The 23,762-nt window shown below is 48.1% G+C and overlaps 1 protein-coding gene across 2 annotated transcripts in view; it reads left to right on the forward strand.

Annotated features, from left to right (window-relative positions):
- LOC139235056 (transmembrane protein 150A-like) overlaps positions 1-23,762 on the forward strand; it is a 48,001-nt gene that overhangs the window by 19,909 nt on the left and 4,330 nt on the right. For both annotated transcript variants that reach the window (XM_070866178.1, XM_070866179.1), the window contains exons 5-6: positions 1,837-1,964; positions 11,181-11,358. In XM_070866178.1, the coding sequence (XP_070722279.1) occupies positions 1,837-1,964; positions 11,181-11,358 (306 nt within the window). The remainder of the gene's footprint in view (positions 1-1,836; positions 1,965-11,180; positions 11,359-23,762) is intronic.

The raw sequence follows: 23,762 nt of genomic DNA on the forward strand, positions 1-23,762 counted from the left end.
TACTTTATTCTTTCCTATGCTCGCTCTTCCTGTTTTGTTTATATTTAGGCTGATTATGTTTCTTGTAGCTCCGTCCCCCATCTTACTAGTTTAAAGCCTTTGCCACCTCCCTATTTACCCTTTTCGCTAGGACACGGATCCCATCCCAGTTCAGATGGAGTCGTCCCATCGGTACAGCTCCTTTCTGTCCCAGAACTGATGCCCATATCCCATGAAAAAGGAACCCCTCTTTCCCATACTAGCCCTTTAGCCACGTGTTAATTTTCCTGATCTGTCTGCTTCTGTGCCAATTTGCATGTGTCTCAGGCAATTATCCAGAAATCATTACCCTTGAGGTCCTGCTTTTTAATTTAGAGCCCAACTCCTGATACTGTTTCAACAGGACCTGCTCCCTTTTCCTACCTATGTCGCTTGTTGCAAGCATGGATCACGACAACTGGATTTACTCCTTCCCTTTCCAAGTTCCTCTCCAGCCGTCGTGAGATATCCCTTACCCTTGAACCGGGTAGGCAACAGACCCTTCGGGATTCTCGTTCTTGGCTGCAGAAGACGCAACCTATTCCCCTAATTATAGAGTCTGCTATCACTACCACATTTCTATTCTATCCCTCCCATATCCCCCTCCCCCTCTGAGCCATGGTGCCTTGGTCACATTGTGGCTGTGCTCCCTGCAGTCTTTCTCCTTGTCCTCACAGGTAGCGAGTACATCGTACCAGTTGGATAGGACCAATGTCTGCAGGACCTCCTTCTCAACCTCTCCTAAATCCCCGCTACCCGGCACCCTAACTGTCACACCCTCCCGTTCCTGAACCTGAACTTTCCTCTGGGGTGTTGCTGTATTCTGGATAAAACTGTCCAGAAATTCCTCCCCCTCCCTTGTGTCATGGTGTCTCCAACTCTCACTCCAGCTCAATGACTCTGAGCCGGAGAGATTCGAGATGGAGACATCTCCTGCAGACGTGTTTGCTCGGGACCATCTCACTGTCCACAAATATTTTATTATTTAAAGTCTATATTCATTGATTAGTTAAAATTAGTTTAACTAGTTAAGCTATAAGTTTAATACAGTACTTTATAGTTTCCCACATCTAGTTTAAACCACAGTCCTGGGTTAGAGAGGGGGAAAAAAAAACCTTAATACTCACCAGTCACCTACCTGCTGTCCTATGATGTCACTCCTTGTTTTTTTTGGAAATTGTCTTAAGGTTTCGCTGCTGCTGATACCGCCTTCAATTAGGTCCTTCCCCTCTTCGAATTCCCAATCTTTCCAAATTCCCAAATAAAACACTCCGTTTAATCCTGCTCTGTGCGCTGCAGACCTGTTTACTTTTGGACGTAGCAATTTGCACTAGAAAATGCTCTGATAGGCTCGCCATGATCACATGACCTGATTGCTGATTGGTCCCCTTGGAGGATAAGCCACACCCAGAAGTTTCTCTGGAATGTGTAATTGGAACCGCCCAGCCCAAGTTCTGAGTGACTTTGCAAAGTGTAATTCAAGCCATTCTGACCTCAGACCCCAGGCAGGATAGAGCTTCCCCCATCCCAGCCCAACTTCCTGACTCCCAACAGCCCAAGTTCTTAACCCCCCTTCACCCCCTGACCCAAGTTCTTATCCCCGCCCAACTTCCTGACTCTGTCTCTTCCCCCCCCCCCCCCCCCCGGCTCAACTTCCTGATGACCCCCTCCCAGCCCAATTTCCTGCCTGACGCCCCCCAGCCCCAGCGCAAGTTCTTATCCCCTTATCCAGTGGGAGGAACTGTCCTAACTGCTGCTTATGTCCAGTGTTGCGACTGTCCTGACTAATGGCTGACTGTGTTTCTTGTGTCCATTCAGTGGTCGTGATCTGTGTTCTACGCTACGGTCAGATTTTGGAGAGGTGCCGGCCCACGTGGATCAACAACGGAGCCTTGGTCACTGGCTGCGTTAATGCAGTCGGTCTGGTCATGGTTGGAAATTTCCAAGTAAGGCCCCCTTCCATTTTCCCTTTTGCAGGGAGTAACACATTTTTTCAATGAGTGTGTTGAGCTCTTTCAACAAGCCATGGGGATTAATTTTCTGAACACTTGTTCGATAACCGTGTCACTGACTCTACCACCAGTGTAGCACTAATTCACATAGACCACCTGATTTAGCACTCAATCACTGGTCCTTGCTGAGTGAGCTGATCTATTGTCACAATTCGCCACCTGATCAGGTGCATGTGTGGCATTGGTTGATGACCAGGTTTGGCTCAGCTCTGATGGTCTCAATGGTAGATTAACCCCCCCCCCCCCCCCCGACACTCGCTGTCTTAGCTCATGAAAAGTAGTCACTTTGATGAGATAATAGAGGGTCGTCACTGCCCGAAGAATAATGTCCCCCCACCCCCCCACCCAGTCTAATAGCTTCCCGCAAACGTCCGTCCAAAGGCTCTCAAATGAAGAATGGCCATTTTACTGAGGTGTTGGGAAGGGAGGAAATGAGGACGAGGGAAATTAATATATGTTACATAATTGTTAAAGGTTATAATTATCCAACATGGCAACCAGAGCTTCCAGTCTTGAACTGATGTGTGAAGCCTCCTGTGGTTGAAGGGCTCCTGCATGAAGAATATCTCCACCTGGTCAAGGTGCTAGTGGACGGCTGGCACATTTAGAGCTATAACCCTGACTTAGACTAAGAAAACACTATTGCACGGGAAACCTTTGACATGAGTGTGTGAGTGCGGCGTGTGTATTTGAGTTTGTGCGTGTATGAGCGTGAGCGCGCTCGTGTGTGTATATGTGCACATGCGTGTGTGAGACAGCCAACATGCATTGTTTTGGGTGGGGGATGTCCTGGGATTATGCCACAGACTAATACAATTTTAGGATTCTAATTTTTTTTTAATGTGCTGTTCCCATTTATTTTCTCTCCTCTCCTTTTGCTGGGGTATGACTACATGGGTGTGTGTATTCCTTCAGTACTTGAGCAATGTGTCCACTCTTCACATGCGGGCTGGGATAGTGTGAGGTGGCAGGAGGGGAGGGAACCTGATCCTGCCCTCCCCTGAAACACACACTGCAGCAGAGGTCACTTCAAGTAATGTACTTGCTGAATATGGTGCTTGTGATTCTGTGACACTCTGTATTGCTGGACAGATTACAGCTCATGCCACAGTTTCTATGGTGAGACACCCTTGGGTTCTTACTAAGGAGAAAGAAAATTCAACCCCTGTTTTTAACCTTGGCGCAAAACCCAAACTTGGAGAATATGGACACTGTCATGGAGTGCTGTAAAGTGAGCATTTTATATTTGCACTATCCTGCAGGCTGGCCAATGTGTTGGGTCAGATCAGGTGTGGGCATGTTTACAACACTGCGTTTCCCAAATATGAACTCAATTACATTCCTTTTATATTCTATTCATGTGGTTTGTAGTTAATAAACTGCACATCTGCATTCTATATAATTAGAGGACAGATCTCCTTGCAGTTTGCTGGGGTTTTTACTGGACGCACTTGGCAGCAAAGCACAGTTGGAATTTATTTGTGAATTTGCGCTCAACAAGGCTGTTCGTGCTAAGGAATGAAATGCTTTCCACTTCAGGTACACAGTGTCAGCTCCAAACACTCCCAGGGCAGGTACAGCATGGGGTTAGATAGAGTAAAGCTCCCTCTACACTGTCCCATTAAACGGGAGGTCCGAGGGTTCGGGAGACCAGGAGTCCAAGAGTCAGGAGGCCACAGAGGTCGGTGAGTTGTTAAGTATCTCTTTTTTTTTTTTTTCTTTTTAATTAGATTTTAAACTAGATAAGTCTAACTAGAGGGATGGCAGGGCAGCTCAGTCCCGTGGATTACACATCCTGTGGCATGTGGGAAGTCCTGGACGCTTCACGTGGCCTAGACAACCATGTGCGCAGGAGGTGTCTCCAGCTTCAACTACTCGAGCTCCGTGTTTCGGAGCTTGAGCAGCGGCTGGAGTCCGTTCGGTGCATCCACGAGCCTGACAGCTAAGTGGATAGCACGTTTCAGGAGGTGGTCACCCCCGCAGCTTAAAAGTGTGTAGGCAGAGGGGAAGTGAGTGACCGCTAGGCAGGTGGGAGTCAATCTTGCTTTCAAACCGATACTCGCTTCTGAGTATCGGTGAGGGCGATGGTGCCTCTGGGGAGTGCAGCCAGAGCCAATTCCAAGGTACCACGGGTGGCTCTGCTGCACAGGGCGGGGTGACGAAGAGATAATGGATTCTATAGTTGGAGGAATAGAGAGGTGTTTCTGCGGCCCTAGATGAGACTCCAGAATGTATGGTGCCTCCCTGGTGCCAGGGTCAAGGATGTCACAGAGTGGACGCAGGGCATCCTGGGGGGGAAAGAGGGTAAACAGCTCGAGGTCGTGGTCCATATCTGGACCAACGACATAGGTAGAAAAAGGGATGAAGTCCTACAGGCAGAAGAGTTCAGGGAGCGAGGAAGAAAATTAAACGGTTGCACCTCAAAGGTAGTAATCTCCGGGTTACTACCGGTGCCACGTGCTAATGAGTACAAGAATAGAAGGATAGAGAGGATGGACACGTGGCTGGAGAGTTGGTGTAGGAGAGAGGGCTTTAAATTCTTGAGGCATTGGGACCACTTCTGGGGGAGATGGGACCTGTACAAACCGGATGGGTTGCACCTCAACAGTGCCAGGACCAATATCCTCGCGGGGAGTTTTGCTGGTGCTGTTGGGGAGAGTTTAAACTAGCTTGGCAGGGGGATGGGAACCTGAGTACAAATTCAATAGGGAAGGAAGTAAAGCAGAAATTGGATAGCAAGAATTTAGAAAGCGAATCTGTAAGATAGAGGAAACAAGGAGGCCTTCCTGTGCTGAATGGTATATACTTTAATGCAAGGTGTATAGCGAATAAGGCGGATGAGCTAAGAGCACAGGTAGACACTTGGGAGTATGACATTATAGCCATTACAGAGACATGGCTGAAAGAGGGGCAGTTTGGCAGATAAATATTCCTGGTTACAGGATTTTTAGACGAAACAGAGAGAGGGGTAAAAAGGGAGGGGGGGGGGGGGGAGGGTGAGGTACTGATTAAAGAAACTATTACAGTGGTGAGGAGCGATGATATGTTAGAGGAATCATCAAACAAAGCTATATGGGTCGAATTAAAAAGTAAAAAAGGGGTGATCACACTGCTGGGCATGTATTATAGACCCCCAAACAGTGGGAGGTAGATGGAGGAGCAAATATGTAGACAAATTGCTGTGAAGTCCAAAAACCATAGGGTAGTAATAGTAGGGGATTTTAACTATCCAAATATTGATTGGGACAAATTTAGTGTGAAGGGTATAAAGGGTGTGGAATTCTTAAAGTGCATTCAAGAGAATTTTTTTAGTCAGTATGTAACAAGCCCAACATGAGAGGGGGCGGTTTTGGATTTAGTTTTGGGGAATGAAGCTGGGCAGATTGAAGGGGTATTAGTGGGGGAGCACTTGGGTGCCACTGACCATAATTCAGTCAGATTCAAGTTCAATATGGATAAGGACAAGGATAGGCCTGGAATAAAAGTCCCAAATTGGGGAAAAGCTAATTTTGCTAAGTTGAGGAGTGATTTGGCCACAGTGGACTGGAAACAGCTACTTGTGGGTAAATCGGTGTCGGAACAGTGGGAGGCATTCAAGGAGGAGATCTGGAAGGCTCAGGCCAATCATGTACCCTGAAAGAAAAAGGGTGAGAATAACACTTCTAGAGCCCCCTGGATATCTAGGAACTTACAGGGGAGGATAAAGGAAAAAAAGGGAAGCTTATCTCCTATACCGATGGCTAAATACTATAGAATCTTTAGAGGAATATAGAAAGTTAAGAGGCAAAATTAAAAAGGATATTAGGAATGCTAAGAGAGAGCATGAAAAATTCTTGGCTAGTAAAATTAAGGAAAACCCTAAGATCTATAAATATAATAAGAGTAAGAGGGTAACTAAAGAAAGGGTAGGGCCTATTAGAGACCATGAGGGTAATCTTTGTGTGGAAGCAGAAGATGTTGATAGGGTTCTTAACGAATAATTTGCATCTGTTTTCACTAAGGAAAGGGGCAATGCAGATACTGCTATCAAGGAGGAGTGTGATATTCTGGATGAAATAAACACAGTGAGAGAGGAAGTATGAAGGGGGTTAGCAGCTTTGAAAGTAGATAAGTCCCCAGGCCCAGATGAAATGCATCCCAGGCTGTTGAACGAAATAAAAGAGGAAATAGCAGAGGCATTTGACCATCATTTTCCAGTCCTCTTTGGATCTGGGCATGGTGCCGGAGGGTTGGAGGACTGCGAGTGTGGTACCCTTGTTTAAGAAGGGAGAAAGGGATAGGCCGAGTAATTACAGGCCTATCAGTCTAACCTCAGTGGTGGGAAAATTATTGGAAAAATTCCTGACAGACAGGATAAATCTAAATTTGGAAAGGCAAGGATTAATCAGGGACAGTTGGCACAGATTTGTTAAGGGAAGATCGTGTTTGACTAACCTGATTGAATGTTTTGAGGAGGTAACCAAGAGGATCGATGAGGGTAGTGCGTACGATGTAGTGTATATGGACTTTAGCAAGGCTTTTGATAAGGTACCACATGGTGGATTGGTCACAAAGGTTCGAGCCCATGGGATCCAAGGCAAAGTGGCAAGTTGGATCCAAAGTTGGCTTGGAGGTAGGAAGCAAAGGGTAATGGTTGATGTTTTTGTGACTGGAAGGATGTTTCCAGTGGGGTTCTGCAGGGCTCACTACTGGGTCCCTTGCTTTTTGTGGTAAATATCAACAATTTAGATTTGAATATAGGGAGTACGATTAAAAAGTTTGCAGATGACACTAAAATTGGCTGTGTGGTTGATAATGAAGAGGAAAGTAATGGGCTGCAAGAAGATATCAATCTACTAGTCAGGTGGGCAGAACAGTGGCAAATGGAATTTAATTTAGAGAAGTGATAATGCACTTTGGGAGGGCTAATAAGGAAAGGGTATACACGTTAAGCGGTAGGCCACTTAATAGTGTAGATGAACAAAGGGACTTTGGAGTGCTTGTCCACAGATCCCTGAAAGTAGCATGCCAGGTGGATAAGGTGGTTAAAGTGGCATACGGAATGCTTGCCTTGGCTGAGGCGTAGAATATAAGAGCAGGGAGTTTATGCTTAAATTGTATAATACGGTGACCAGAATTGCATGCAGTACTCCAGTTGTGGTTAGGCCACAGCTGGAGTATTGCATGCAATTCTGGTCGCCATATTATAGGAAGGACGTGATTGCACTAGAGAGGGTGCAGAGGAGAATCAGTAGGATGCTGCCTGGAATGGAGAATCTTAGTTATGAGGACAGATTGGATAGGCTGGGTTTGTTCTCAATCTCCTCTGTTCCAATGAGAGGAGACCTTATTGAGGTGTACAAAATATTGAGGAACCTGGATATAGTAGATAGCAAGGGCCTATTTCCATTGGTGGAGGGGTCTATTATGAAGGGCCATAGTTTTAAGGTGGTTGGTGGAAGGATTTGAGGGGCTTCTTCACGCAGAACATAAGAACATAAGAACATGGAACAGGCCATCTAGCCCCTCGAGCCTGCTCCACCATTCAATAAGATCATGGCTGATCTGGCCGTGGACTCAGCTCCACTTACCCGCCCGCTCCCCGTAACCCTTAATTACCTTATTGGTTAAAAATCTATAGTTGTGGGGGTCTGGAACTCACTGCCTGGAAGAGTGGTGGATGCAGAAACCCTCACCACATTTAAAAGATGGTTGGATGGGCACTTAAAGTGCCATAATCTGCAGAGTTATGGACCTAGAGCTGCTAAGTGGGATTAGAATGGATAACCTCTTGTTGGCTGACACAGATATGGTGGTAAATACTGCAAGGAATCTAATATGGCCAGGGTGATCTCCTGGACTAATTTCGATTGCCTGGATGGGTCGCAGAGGAATTTTTCCAGATTTTTTTCCCCCCAAATTGGCCTGGGTTTTTTTCTGGTTTTTGCCTCTCCCAGGAGATCACATGGCTCCGGTTGGGGTGGAGTGTAGAATGTTTCAGTGTAAGGGGTGTCGCAGTTGTGTGGGGCAAACTGGTTGGGCTGGGTGCTCTTTACCTTTCCGCCATTGTTCATTGTTCATAGGTTTATATGTAACCTTCAGGGCTGCTGACAGAGGGCCGTGTGGCTCTTTGTCGGCCGGCGCGGACGCGTTGGCCTGAAATGTCCTCCTCCTGCGCTGTAAATTTCTGTTTTTCCCAGGGCACATACAGCACGGGGTTAGATGTAGAGTAAAGCTCCCTCTACACTGTCCCATCAAACACTCCCAGGGCAGGCACAGCATGAGTTAGATGCAGAGTAAAGTTCCCTCTACACTGTCACATCAAAGAATCCCAGGGCAGGCACAGCACAGGTCAGTTACAGAGTAAAGTTCCCTTCACCTTACGCCAACAATGTGCCTCATTGTGGGGGATAGAGAGGATTGGAGTGGGTTGGGGGTGGCGGGAGGAAAGAGAGCGGATTGGAGTTTGGGGGGGCAACAGGATTGGAGTTTGGAGGGGGAGAGGGAATTAGAGTCGGTGGGGGGGGAATCGAAGTAGGGAGCCTCGAGAGAGGAGAGGAGCTTGGGCGGGGAGGTGGGGGAGGGAGAAAAAGGTCAGGAACTTGTGTGGGGGCGGGGGTGCACAGAGAAAACATTTGAGATGGGGACAAACGTCATCCGGGTCTAAAGGCGGGGGGGAGCGAGAATGTGATCCAGGCGTGAAGACAGATCATGTTCTCCTCCCCTCTGTTAGATGCGGATCAAGTTGTTCCCAACCAACCCCCTTTACATCCGCACCACGTTCTCCGTCTCCGCCGTCGCCTCCCCTCTCTTTCCCCCCCCCCGGAGATTTGGCTGATTTCTCGGAAAGCTCGGTGTGCGTGCGACAAGTGACATCATTGGCCTGGAGTCACAGCACTGTCACTGCACACTTCATACTCAATAAACCTGTTAACAACCAGTGACCCATACACAATGTCCTCTCTATGGTAGGAGTGGGGAGGGGAGGGGGGGGGGGGGGAAGAGAGGAGAAAGTCAGGAACTTGTTGTGGGGTGGGGGGAGTAGGTCAGGAACTCGGGTGGTGGGGGGGGGGGTGAGAAGTGAGAAGTGCCTAACCCGTGAGGGTGAGCCCTGTTTGCTCTTTGAAAGCAGTACTGTGAGCTCTGGAGTCTGGCAATCAGAATCAATGGATCATGTTACAGATTGCAAAGTACTTGATTACTCGGGCAGGCAGGATCTAATGACGCGTTCCAGACACACTGCAGGGTGTGGCTTATCCTCCAAGGGGACCAATCAGAAATCAGGTCTGGTCATCCAAGGGGATCAATCAGAACTTTGGTGTTGTAAATACACACACAATTAAATTCCTCAGCTGCCAACGTAGGAATTTGAATTCATGTCTCTGGATCATTAGCCTCTGAATTACTCGTCCAGTAACATAACCACTATGCTACTGTTCCCTGCGTTACAAGAAGAATGTAGACAAAGTACAGACTACGATGGACCCAGGTGTGATCTGGAGTTGGGCTGTTAGTTGCTTTCAGCGGAGGTGTCGCTTCAATTGAGCTCAGCATCCCCAAGTTAGGAAAGGGTCAAATCTGCTGAGACTCTGGACCTGATTGCTGTCTCGGAACTCCTGCTAGATCGTGTGCATATGAGGATTTTGGGAGGGGACCAGTTCGGGGTCAGCTGTGATGCCCCTGTGATTGAATCATCTGCAAACCATTATTACCTTGGCTTGCATAGGAATAATGGCTGAGTGTGAGTTACCAGAGGGCCTGCAGCAGAGAAAAGGAAGGGAGTCTTATCATTCTCTTTACTTAATTTTCAACCCTTTCTCCTGAGGGTGCTGACTCTTTTCTGAGAAACGTGTTCCACAGATACTGGGTGTCATAAGAACATAAGAATTAGGAACAGGAGTAGGCCATCTAGCCCCTCGAGCCTGCTCCGCCATTCAACAAGATCATGGCTGATCTGGCCATGGACTCCGCTCCACTTACCCGCCCGCTCCCCATAACCCTTAATTCCTTTATTGGTTAAAAATCTATCTATCTGTGATTTGAATACATTCAATGAGCTAGCCTCAACTGCTTCCTTGGGCAGAGAATTCCACAGATTCACAACCCTCTGGGAGAAGAAATTCCTTCTCAACTCGGTTTTAAATTGGCTCCCCCGTGTTTTGAGGCTGTGCCCCCTAGTTCTAGTCTCCCCGACCAGTGGAAACAACCTCTCCGCCTCTATCTTTTTTTAAATGTTTCTATAAGATCACCCCTCATCCTTCTGGACTCCAACGAGTAAAGACCCAGTCTACTCAATCTATCATCCTAAGGTAACTCCTTCATCTCCAGAATCAGCCTAGTGAATCGTCTCTGTACCCCCTCCAAAGCTAGTATATCCTTCCTTCAGTAAGGTGACCAAAACTGCATGCAGCACTCCAGGTGTAGCCTCACCAATACCCTGTACAGTTGCAGCAGGCCCTCCCTGCTTTTGTGTTCCATCCCCCTCGCAATGAAGGCCAACATTCCATTCGCCTTCCTGATTACCTGCTGCACCTGCAAACTAACTTTTTGGGATTCATGCACAAGGACCCCCAGGTCCCTCTGCACCGCAGCATGTTGTAATTTCTCCCCATTCAAATAATATTCCCTTTTACTGTTTTTTTTCCCCCCAAGGTGGATGACCTCACATTTTCTGACATTGTATTCCATCTGCCAAACCTTAGCCCATTCGCTTAACCTATCTAAATCTCTTTGCAGCCTCTCTGTGTCCTCTACACGACCCGCTTTCCCACTAATCTTTGTGTCATCTGCAAATTTTGTTACACGACACTCTGTCCCCTCTTCCAGGTCATTATGTATATTGTAAACAGTTGTGGTCCCAGCACCGATCCCTGTGGCACACCACTAACCACCGATTTCCAACCCGAAAAGGACCCATTTATCCCGATTCTCTGTCCTCTGATAGCTGCCCCAAATGGGTATTCTTCATCTGTGTGGATCCTCAAATACATAATCCAATGCTTAATATATCATTCCTGTATGTACTGGGACTCCAAACTTTGCTTGTGTTGTACGAATGCTCTGCAAATTCACTGTTTACTAGATAATGCAATATTTGTAACTCTGGGGGTAAAACCTGTGTGTTTGATTAGCTCAGGGGCTGTGCACTAAGATCTATTCTTGTTTCTCCAGGTTGATAATGCTAAAAGCCTGCATTACATTGGTGCTGGAGTGGCCTTTCCTGCGGGCATGGTCTTCCTCTGCCTGCAGTGTATCCTGACGTACAAAGTCGCAATATCGCTTCTGGATCACTGGATAGGCCACATCAGGGTCACCCTCACCATCCTGGCCTTAATCTCTCTTGTTCTCAGTATCCTTCCATCCAGTACTCTGTCCAAACGTGCACCAGAGGAGCAGCTGTGAAAGCAGGATTGCGGCAGTGGGTGCTAACGTTTGAGTGAGATACTAAACGGTCATTGCTGCTGGTGAGTACCTTGTTTAGGATGTCCCCTCTTCGGTAGAATATCATATGTTTGGGAATTGAAACAACTTGAATGAATTTAGAGGTAAGACTGGACGGGGGTTGAGGCCAGGGGTGGCGGGGGAGGGGCCGGGCCAGGGGGCAGGGTTTGGACAGGGGGGGCGCTGGGACGGGACAGGGGAGTGGGGTTTGGGTGGGGGGGGACAGGGTTTGAACGGGGGTGGGGCGGGTGGCAGGACGGGGGGGGGGGGGGGGTGGTGGTGGCGGCGAGGCTGGGACTGGGGTGGGGGACCGGCATTGGGGGGGGGGCTGGGGCTTGGAAGCAGGGGTCGGGCGCTGGGACAGTGGGTGGGGGGGTGGGGGGGGGCAGGCACGCGAACGTGGCACTATTGGACCATCTGCAATATGAGCAAGGGTTTTGAGTCGGGGTCACTGCTCACTCTTTTAATGGGAGAACCTGATTCACAAAAGCTATCGTTCCTTTATGGGTTTATGGAGACCGGAGAATGAGTCCTGAAATGGTGCTTTATTTTAAGTTCCACTTGTAATATATGCTGCCTTTTCATTTGAGTCTGAATTTATATCTGTGTGTGTTTCCAACTAGGCACTGTTGGGATCTGGATTCATTTGGCCCAAAGTTTGCCACAAGGTGAGTTTCCTGTTCCCAGTGTGCTATTGTAGAGAATCTCCCCGCAGGGACAGTAAAGCAGAGAGAGGGAAACCCCAGACTAAACCCTCCGGTTAACTCACCGTTTATTGGGCTGTGTTGGCTGAGGGTCCTGGGGGTGATTGTCGACCCGCCGTCTCGCCCGGAAGGTCCCGCATGGGACAGGCTGGAGGAAACTTAACGGATAGTGAAAATAACTTGAAAATGTAGGAATGTTGCCTTCCTTCCCTGCTTCCATGAAGGGCCGAAGCCCTCCCACACCTCGCTCAAGTGGCCATCGGACACGGGTGAGCCCTGTGTGAGTGGCAGCAGGCTGTTCGATTGTGAGGGTGGTTATAGCCAAGCTCACTCCTGCAGACACACGCATGCACTATTTCTGAGCTGGGCTCACAGAATAGTGGGAATCACTGGCTGATTGTTTAGGCCAGTTGCAAAGCACCCCCCACCCCCCCGCCCCATATAATTTAATTCTGCATAAGTAGGAATTGAAACTGGGATCTTCTGGTCTCGAATACAAAAGCAAAATACTGCGGATGCTGGAAATCTGAACAGACAGCATCTGTGGAGAGACCGAGATGAGGAGAAACTTCTTCACTCAAAGAATTGTGAACCTGTGGAATTCTCTACCACAGAAAGTTGTTGAGGCCAGTTCGTTAGATATATTCAAAAGGGAGTTAGATGTGGCCCTTACAGCTAAAGGGATCAAAGGTTATGGAGAGAAAGCAGGAATGGGGTACTGAAGTTGCATGATCAGCCATGATCATATTGAATGGTGATGCAGGCTCGAAGGGCCGGATGGCCTGCTCCTGCACCTATTTTCTATGTTAACGTTTCAGGTCGGTGACCTTTTGCCAGTCCTGTCAAAGGGTCATCAACCAAAAACATTAACTCTCTCTCTCTCTCTCTCTCTCCCTCCTTCCCCCCCCTCCCCCCACAGGTGCTGCCTGACCCGCTGAGCATTTCCAGCTTTTTCTGCTTTTATTTCTTCTGGTCTCCATTGAGTTAGTGCTATAAGTGGACAGTGCCTTTACCCACTCAGCTGCTGGTGTTGAAGTGAGTCGATGCTTTCGCATGAACTGCGATCTTGACTTGGAACACAACGTGCTCTTGTCCTCGAGGATGGAATCACAGTGAATGGTGCTCTGTGCGGCTCGAGCAAAACTAAAGCAATTTCATCAATGTCACTGCCTCACATGGGCAATTCTGCTCTGGATTCCAGGCCAGGAATTGAAGCTTCTGCAATAGAAAGCAAGTTCCTGGTTTTGTAAATGCAGAGTGCTGGTTCTGAAGCATCACTTGTAATCTTTCCACTGGCCAGATCACAAACTCTGCGATGTAATGAGGCTTGTTTGTGATCAGTTTTACTTTCTGCCTTTTATTGATCCCTTCCACCCTCTCGATTCACTGCACTAAACATTAAATCACTCTGGATGGAAATTAATTGGAAGCCAGCCTCTCCAGCACATTATTAACACCTCCTCCCTGCTACCTTGTTCTCTGGCTGCAGAATGCAGCTTGTTGGCCTCCCCACCAGGGCTGATCAGTTCGCCTCTGGTTGTGTTGTCTCTAACCAGAACTGTAATGGGCCTTCAGCATCTCTTGTGTATATACCCTTCAATCTAGCTCGGTTGGTAAAGGCAGTGTGCCGGTGAGGGGGAATTGGCTGACCATGAGCAATCATCTAATCGGGTAACGAAGAGTCTGTTTGCTTTCCAATTGGTGTGAGAAGGTGGAGGGGGCAGAGGGGGGGTGGGAGCACGGGGCGGTTTCAGGGGGTGGGAGTGCAGGGCGGGGTGGAGGGGGCGGGAGAGTGGGGTGAAGGGGGCGGAATTCGGGGGTGGAGGGGGCGGGAATGTGGTGTTCAGGTGGTTGAGGGTGAGGGGGGAGCGTTGGCTCGACATGAGAGGGGGTGGGGTGTTGAGGTCATCTGCAGGGGGGGTTGGGGGCAGGGCTTTGAGGGGGTAGGGGTTGAGGCCATGAACGAGGGTAGCGGGAAAATGGTCGAGCGGGTGGGAGGTCACGTGATTAAACCTGGAATATGTCCAACTGAGCCTTTCACTGACATTTCACAACATGGAGGAGGGTGACATCATTTAACATCTTTTGAACAATTTAAGAAAAGTGCTATTTAGAAGATGGTGCCTTTAGTCTGCAGCCACCATGGCCAGTGTTATTGCAATGGGTATAACCGTGCCAGCTGTTGTACATGCTTACTGTAACCATTGCCCCCTTGCTCTCGACAGTGGCCTGAAACATTCTCTGCAACACAACACAGAATTCCTTTTGGGGAAAAATGTAACTCCTATCCAGTGGTTCAGTGCAGCTATCCAGCATTTCCTACCGACTGAAATGCTGCAAGACTGTTTATTTATAGGGGAGAAGATTTGGCATTTGCAGAGAAAAGGATGAATGCAGATCTCGGCAAAAGGAAATGACTGCGGCTGTGGGGCCGGGAGCTTCAGGACAGCTCGCACCTTATAAGGAAATGCAGAGAAGCTGAGTAATTGCAGAATCTCTGTGTTTGCAGCTTATTTAAAGCTGCACGACCTTATTTCAGTCACATTTTCAAACACTACAGCGAGAGAGGAAAGGAACTGTTTTAATGCTGAAGATGAAAGTATTTTGTAATCTGGGAATAAAGTGTGATGGTGGTATTGATCCCATCTGCCCTAACTGCTCAGAACAAAGCATTAATGCTGTCGGGCAGATCGGAGAGCTATATTGGGGGAGGAAGTGCTTGGGTTGGACAATAACACCATTGACACACAAACACTTTGTCTCCTGGTCCTCTCTCAACTCGAGTCCCTGGGGAAATTTTGTCCTTTTTGTGTTCAGTCAGGATATAGGCCATCAATCAATATTACTGTGTTACTGTGCTTATTTAGTGTATTGGCAACAACATACCAGAGGGAACAGCACACTTATAACTAAATATACAAGGCAGTGTTGTGGCACAGGCTTTGTGTGCAGTGCTCTTGATCCGTCCCCCCTTCCCCGTCCCTCTCCCCGCCCCATCCCCCTCCCCGCCCCCAGAGACCCCCTTATTCCCACCAGTACTTCACCCTAATGTTATCCTCTTTCTGTACAGCACCCAAGTTCAGAAGGGCAGAATTTGGAAGTGTACTGTTGGGTGATATGCCTGCTGTTTTTCTTTACTGAAATCCTGGTGACAATACTGATTCAATTTCAAGTTACTTACATTTTTCCTCACTTATTGGCCCATGCTTTTAATTTTGATGAATCTTTCTTGAATGAAAAGTTTACTTGATACTACAAAGTGTTGAGGCGGAGGCTGCCCCTCCACGAGCTCTGCTCAACGCCTACAGACACCTGCAACTCTTGCCAATTGCAGTCTTTTCCATTCGCTAGTCCTGAGCAGTGGCTGCTGGGAGTATGGTTGCACTATGTGTTGTGCAAATTCTTATCAGATTCAGTAACATCACTTTACTGATGACAAAAGATGTAATGCTGGAGTACAGCTGTTTGAGTGACAGATGCTTTCTGGTATTGCACTGGCTGATCCTTCATGTGTCGGAGTATAGACAGGATTAATGTCCAACCCAATAATGTCACTTCCAATATCCTCATTCCCCCAGGAGCTCCCTCCCTAACCCAGGGGGGGCTTGTAGCACCCCGACTGCTATCCCAGCTGAGGATCAGAGCTGGGATATTCCCAGTCTCCGGCAGTGCGCCGGATTATCAGGCTCAGCCAGTGGGTTTGATGTCATTCTCGAAGAATGCTTGAATGTGCTAAAGTCATAAATTCTCATTTTCTGAGTTTGCTTCTCCCTATTTCAGGTTCCTGTGCATTAAATATTCCTCCTTTGACAGACTGGGCAGGTGTTTTTGCACCGAAGATCCTTGTCTTGAACAGTTCTGAATGAGTGAGGGTAACTGGATACTATCGTCTCAACATGGGGGACCTTGCTGAATAGGAAACTGCATCTCCTCCACCACTGATTCTCTCAGGCGTACAAATCCACAGCCAATTATTTTCCTGTTTTCCAATATAATCCCTGCTTTTAAACAGGTATAGAGTACAAAAGTGTGGAAATTATGATGCACCTGTATAAAACACCTCTATAAAGTACGTTGCGGAACCAACCAGGGAGCAGGCTATCTTAGATCTAGTACTATGTAATGAGGCAGGATTAATAAATGATCCCGTAGTAAAAGATGCTCTAGGAATGAGTGACCATAATATGGTTGAATTTCAAATTCAGTTGGAGGGTGAGAAAGTCTGTTCTCAAACTAGGGTCCTAAGCTTAAATAAAGGAGACTACAAAGGTATGAGGGCAGAGTTGGCTAAAGTGGACTAGGAAAATAGACTAAAGAATGGGACGGTTGATGAACAGTGGCAGATATTTCATAACTTGCAACAAAAATATATCCCAATGAGAAGGAAAGACTGTAAGAGAAGGGATAACCATCCGTGGCTAACTCATAATCATCATCATAGGCAGTCCCTCGAAGCGAGGATGACTTGCTTCCACGCCAAAAAGGGATGAGTTCACAGGTGTTTCAAATGAAGGACCTAATATTCCAGGTCATGAACTACATCCTGAAGGGTGGAAGATGCCTGTGCGTGGATTTTTTTAATGTGTGGTGGCCGTTGCAAACCAGCCACCACACGGGCTTGACAGAGCTAGGTCTTGGTCCAGTGGCAAGGATTACCCAAGACAACTGGAGACCAGCTCTGCAGCACGGGCCTAGTGTGCGCACATATCGCACTGTGAGCTGGCCTGTGCTGCCCCTGGGCCCTCGCCTCTTCTGGCCCCGAACTCGCGCCTCTCCTGGGCCCCGATCACATCCCTCTACATTCTCTCGCCACTCCTTCGCCCCGACCTCGGCGCTCCTGCTGTACCTGCCCACACTCCAATCACCGACCTGGACCGTGATGATGTCACTCTTCGCTGCTGTTGCCCTCCTGCACCAACTCGCTCCGTACCTTGCCGTGGTACACCGCCACGCTGCCGATGGCCGCCGCTCGCCGCTCCTTTTATGGCACCGACCTGCCGCTGATGGTCTCTCGCAGGTCGGGAGCGGCGGCCATGAGACGCGTGGCAGCTAACTAAGGAAATAAGTGAGGGTATCAAATTGAAAACAAAGGCCTACAATGTGGCCAAGACTAATGGGAGGCCAGAGGATTGGGAAATTTTTAAAAGTCAGCTGACAGCGATTAAAAAAATAAGAGGGAAGATAGATTATGAAAGTAAATTAGCACGAAATATAAAAACCGATAGTAAGAGTTCCTACAGGTACATAAAAAGGAAAAGAGTGGCTAAAGTAAATGTTGGTCCCCTGGCCTATGAGACTGGGGAATTAATCATGGAGAACAGGGAAATGGCAGAGACGTTGAACAAATATTTTGTATCAGTCTTCGTGGTAGAAGACACTAAAAACAGCCCAATAGTGGATAATCAAGGGGCTATAGGTAGGGAGGAACTTAATACAATCACTATCAGTAATGAAGTGGTACTAGGTAAAATAATGGGACTAAAGGCAGACAAGTCCCCTGGACCTGATGCCTTACATCCTAGGGTCTTCAGAGAAGTGGCTGCAGAGATAGTGGATGCATTGGTTGTAATCTACCTAAATTTCCTGAATTCTGGGGAGGTCCCAGCAGATTGGAAAACCGCAAATGTAACGCCCCTATTTTAAAAAAAAAAAGGAGGCAGTTAAAAAGCAGGAAACTATAGACCAGTTAGCCTAACATCTGTCGTTGGGAAAATGCTGGAGTCCATTATTAAGGAAGCAGTAGCGGGTCATTTGGAAAAGCATGATTCAATCGAGCAGAGTCAGCATGGTTTTATGAAAGGGAAATCATGTTTGACAAATCTGCTGGAGTTCTTTGAGGATGATCATCATCATAGGCAGTCCCTCGGAATCGAGGAATACTTGCTTCCACTCCTGAAATGAGTTATTTGGTGGCTGAACAAAAAATACGAGAGCCACAGACTCTGTCACAGATGGGACAGATAGTCGTTGAGGGAAGGGGTGGGCGGGACTGGTTTGCTGCATGCTCTTTCCGCTGTCTGTGCTTGATTTCTGCATGCTCACGGCGTTGAGACTCTAGGTGCTCAGCGCCCTCTCGGATGCACTTCCTCCACTTAGGGCGGTCTTGGGCCAGGGCCTCCAGGTGTCGGGGGGGATGTTGCACTTTATCAGGGAGGTTTTGAGGGTGTCCTTGCAGCGTTTCCGCTCCCCACCTATGGCTCGTTTGCCGTGAAGGAGCTCCGAGTAGAGCACTTGCTTTGGGAGTCTTGTGTCTGGCATGCGGACAATATGGCCTGCCCAGCGGAGCTGGTCGAGTGTGGTCAGTGCTTCAATGCTGGGGATGTTAGCCTGAATGGAATGAGGACGCTGATGTTGGTGCGCCTGTCCTCCCAGGGGATTTGTTGGATCTTGCGGAGACATCGTTGGTGATATTTCTCCAGCAACTGGTCCATGTCTCTGAGCCATACAGGAGGGCAGCTATTCCTTCAGCCCTGTAGACCATGAGCTTGGTGGCAGTTTTGAGGGCCTGGTCTTCAAACATTCTTTTCCTCAGGCGGCCGTAGGCTGCACTGGCGCACTGGAGGCGGTGTTGGATTTCGTCGTCGATGCCTGCTCTTGTTGATAGGCTCCCGAGATATGGGAAGTGGTCCACGGTGTCCAGGGCCGCGCCGTGGATCTTGATGACTTGGAGGCAGTGTTGTGCGGTGAGGACAAGCTGGTGGAGGACCTTTTGTCTTACGGATGTTTAGCGTAAGGCCCGTGCTTTCGTATGCCTCAGTAAATACGTCGACTATGTCCTGGAGTGCAGCCTCTGTACGTGCGCAGATGCAGGCGTTGTCCGCGTATTCTAACTCGACGACAGAGATTGGGGTGGTCTTGGATCTGGCCTGGAGACGGCGAAGGTTGAACAGGTTCCCACTGGTTCTGTGATTTAGTTCCACTCCAGCGGAGAGTTTGTTGACTGTGAGGTGGAGCATGGCGGCGAGAAAGATTGAGAAGAGGGTTGGGGCGATGACACAGCCCTGTTTGACCCCAGTCCGGACATGGATTGGGTCTGTGATTGATCCGTTGGTAAGGATCACGGCCTGCATGTCGTCGCGGAGGATGGTGACGAACTTTTGGGGCATCCAAAATGGAGGAGGACGCTCCATAGACCCTCGCGGTTGACCATGTCAAAGGCCTTTGTAAGGTCGAAGAAGGCCATGTAAAAGGGCTGGCGCTGTTCCCTGCATTTTTCCTTACGGGGTTGGGGGTAATATATTAGCATGGATAGAGGATTAGCTAACTAACAGAAAACAGACAGTCGGGATAAATGGGCCATTTTCCATTTGGCAAACAGTGACTAGTGGGGTGCCGCAGGGATCGGTGCTGGGTCCTCAACTATTTACAGTCTATATTACTGACTTGGATGAAGGGACCGAGTGTAATGTAGCCAAGTTTGCTGATGATACAAAGCTGGGTGGGAAAGCAAATTGTGAGGAGGACACACACAATCTGCAATGGGATATAGACAGGCTCAGTGAGTGGGCAAAAATTTGGCAGATGTAATATAATGTGGGAAAATGTGAGGTCATCCACTTTGGCAGAAAAAAATAGAAAAGCAAATTATAATTTAAATGGAGAAAAATTGCAAAGTATTGCAGTACATAGGGACCTGGGGGTCCTTGTGCATGAAACACAAAACGTTAATATGCAGGTACAGCAAGTAATCAGGAAGGCAAATAGAATGTTGGCCTTTATTGCAAGGGGGATAGAGTATAAAAGCAAAAGTCCTGCTATAACTGTACAGGGTATTGGTGAGGCCACACCTGGAGTACTGCGTACAGTTTTGGTTTCCATATTTAAGGAAGGGTATACTTGCGTTGGAGGCGGTTCAGAGAAGGTTCACTAGGTTGATTCCGGAGATGAGGGGGTTGAATGATGAAGGTAGGTTGGGCCTATACACATTGGAATTCGGAAGAACGAGAGGTGATTTTATTGTAAATTTATAAGATACTGAGGGGGCTCGACAAGGTGGATGCAGAGAGGATATTTCCACTCATAGGAGAAACTAAAACTAGGGGGCGTAGTCTTCGAATAAGGGGCTGCCCATTTAAAACTGAGATGAGAAATTTCTTCTGAGGGTTGTAAATCTATGGAATTTTCTGCCTCAGAGAGCTGTGGAGGCTGGGTCATTGAATATATTTAAGGCGGAGATAAGACAGATTTTTGAGCGATAAGGGAGTAAAGGGTTATGGGGAGCGGGCAGGGAAGTGGAACTGAGTCAATGATCAGATCAGCCATAATCTTATAGAATGGCAGAGCAGGCTCGAAGGGCCAAATGGCCTACTCCTGCTCCTATTTCTTATGTTGGGGTTGTTCTCCTTGGAACAGAGGAGATTTGATCGAGGTGTTCAAAATCATGGCGGGTCTAGACACAGTAGATAGAGAAACTGTTCCCATTGGCGGAAGGTTCGAGAACCAGAGGACACAGATTTAAGGTGATTGGCTGGCAAAAGGACCACCAAAGATGACGCATGAAAGGTCTTACGCAGCGAGTGGTTAAGACTTGGAATGCACTGCCTGAAAGTGTGGTGAAAGCAAACTCATTTGATCTTTCAAAAGGGAGTTGGATAAGTATCTGAAGAAAAAAAAATTGCAGGGCGACAGGGAAAGGGCCGGGGAGTGGGACTGGCTGAGAGTCGGTACAGGCTCGATGGGCCGAATGACCTCCTGTGCTGTAACCATTCTATAATTCTTTTCCTGATGCCATGCAACAAAGACGTGCGCATGGAACCCATTAAATTGGTACCAGGTTTAAGTGTATATTGCAGATAAGTGACTAGAAATTGGACTCCTGCTGTAAAGGGCAGCGACTGACCACAAATGTAAAGGACAGCGACTGACCACAGATGCGATGGCAGCTCTCGAGTAACAAGTAAGAATAGAAAATGTTGTAAACGCGTTCCATCAACATCAAAGAGAAAAGACCGGCCAACGTCTTGGGTGGAGCTTACATTCCGATGTGGGTGACAGCATTTGTAAGGGTGACCCCAAGAGATTTTCGGTCTCTGACCTGTGTATCTCTGTTGTTAGTCAAGGTCTCCAATGTTGCTGGTTTCCCATCTGTATCTGGGATTGTATGTTTGAACTGCTGCTGCCGACCATCACGATTCATCGCATTTAATGCTGGAGATTCGTGTGGGCAATCTGAACGGAGCTTTTCACAGTTCCATTTCCCGTGTGAATTGCGAGTATTAAAACTTCCACAAACATAAAGTAGCTACAGGAGTAGGCCATTTGGCCCTTCGAGCCTGCAGCAATATGATCATGCAACTTCAGTACCCCATTCCTGCTTTCTCTCCATACCCCTTGATCCCTTTAGCTGTAAGGGCCACATCTAACTCCCTTACAAGTTGAAGAACTGGCAACCAGATCACCAGTATCAGTAAATGCTTCATCAGAGCTGGACTTAAGTCATTCCTTGTCTTTTAGTATTGGGGATAGCTCTAAATATTTATCAATTGCCCCCCTCCATATTTAAAAATTCCTAGCTCTTTGATGCAGCTTTTGGTCACCTGTCCTAATATCTCCTTATGTGGCTTGTGTCACATTTTGTTTGGTAATACACCTGGGACGTTTTAGTACGTTAAAGGTGCTATATAAATGCAAGTTATTGTGTGTGCTGCAATAATACAAGTTGTTCTGTTAAAGTCACAGAGAAAAGCTTGATCGGTGCACATTAACTGTTGTTAGAATAACTTCCCTGCCAGAATTTTTGCTGGGCTTTGGTGCTAAACCTGGGTGAAGGGCCCACACTGCAGGACATCAGCCTGTTGGAGAGAAACAGGAAAACCAGCAAGTTGTTGGTGACACAAAGCGTGGGATTATTAGGGATAGACAAGCTGAGGGAGATGAGGAGTGCTGCAGTTCTGAGGTCCTTGGAAAGAGTAGGTTTGAGTAAGAGACAATGCAGTGAGTCTTAAGCTGGCATAGTGAGGATTCAGCGAGCAGGAGGAGGGGTTTACAGATTGGCCTCAAAGGTTGGTAACATGGTGACTGGCATTCCAGTTTTGGAGCAGCTAGGGCAGCCAGAGCCACAAGTGGTTTGGAGCCATTAATCTGCTTTGAGGCAGACAATGCATATAATTTCTATTCACAAGCCGGTCTATTGAAGCACAAGAGATCCATGTGTTACTATGACAACAGCATAACATGGGGGCAGGTGGCTTGCTCCTGCTGATAGTGAATGAGATCATCAGGCTCTGTTACTGCCCACAGCCTTCACACGCTATTTCTCTATCCTGCACGCTGGGCGATTTTGGCTTTGGCTGCCTTTCCCAATTGCTCGGTGAGAATGCTTTTGTTTCTAAATTGAAAGGATGAAGTTCTGTTAATGTGTACTCTGTAAAATGATCAAATGAGTTCTAGTTCGGCAAAGAAAAAGATAAATCTGCGTGAGGACGCTACCTCTTCCACAGGGTTTTTGCTGTGGGGGCAGTGTGAGTATGACTGGGATCATGGGCTTTCACCTAACCACACTCTGTCCTGCCCTGCCCACAAACAGCGCCTTCAAACACACGGAAGGAATGTGTCTTGGGAGTTGGTGCATGTCATTGGCCGCCTGTTACACAAATCAGTGGATCTGAATTGGGCGGTGAGTAGAACTTGCACCCAATGCCATATAGCCCGTCTTGCTCGAGCAACCAAGATGGATTACTACAACAACAACTTGTATTTATATAGCGCCTTTAACATAGTGAAACGTCCCAAGGCACTTCACAGGAGCATTATGCAATTAAAAATTTGACACCGAGCAGCATAAGTAGAAATTAGCGCAGGTGACCAAAAGCTTGGTCAAAAAGCTAGGTTTTAAGGAGTGTCTTGAAGGAGGAAAGAGAGCTGGAGAGGTTTAGGGAGGGAATTCCAGAGCTTGGGCCCAGGCAACAAGGCACGGCCGCCGATGGTTGAGCAATCATAATCGGATGCTCAAGAGGGCAGAATTAGAGGAGCGCAGATATCTCGGGTGGGGCGGGGGGCGTCTGGGCCTGGATGAGATTACAGAGATAGGGAGGGGGGGGAGGGGGGGGAGGGGGCAGACAGATAGGGAAGGGCGAGGCCATGGAGGGATTTGAAAATAAGGATGAGAATTTTGAAATCGAGGCGTTGTTTAACTGGAAGCATCAGCGAGCACACAGTGATGGGTGAGACCGCGATCTCTTGCCGCACCTCCGCCATAATCTCTCGCCACTCCTCTGCCACAAACATTCGCTGCACCTCCGCCCCGATCTCGCACTGTTCCTCTGCCGCGATCTCTCGACGCTCATCCTTCCCGCTCCTCTGCTGTACCTGGGCCCTGCCGATGTTCCTGCCCACTTCAAACGGCGACCTGGGTTTTGATGATGTCGCCCACCTCAAAATTGTCACACGCGGCAAATGAAGTCACGGGGCCCAGAATAGCCGAGGGCCCGGGGCAGCACGGCCTGCCCACATTGTGATATATGTGCGCACTCGGTCCATGCAGTAGAGCAGGTCTCCAGTCGTCCTGATTTACCCTTGCCACTGGATTAAGGCTAGCTCTGTCAAGCCCGTGTGGTGGCTGGTGTGCAACGGTCACCACACGTTTTTTAAAAAAAAAATCCACGCACAG

This window comes from Pristiophorus japonicus, chromosome 22 (genome assembly GCF_044704955.1).
Source record: "Pristiophorus japonicus isolate sPriJap1 chromosome 22, sPriJap1.hap1, whole genome shotgun sequence".
In the NCBI taxonomy this organism is placed as follows: Eukaryota; Metazoa; Chordata; class Chondrichthyes; family Pristiophoridae; genus Pristiophorus; species Pristiophorus japonicus.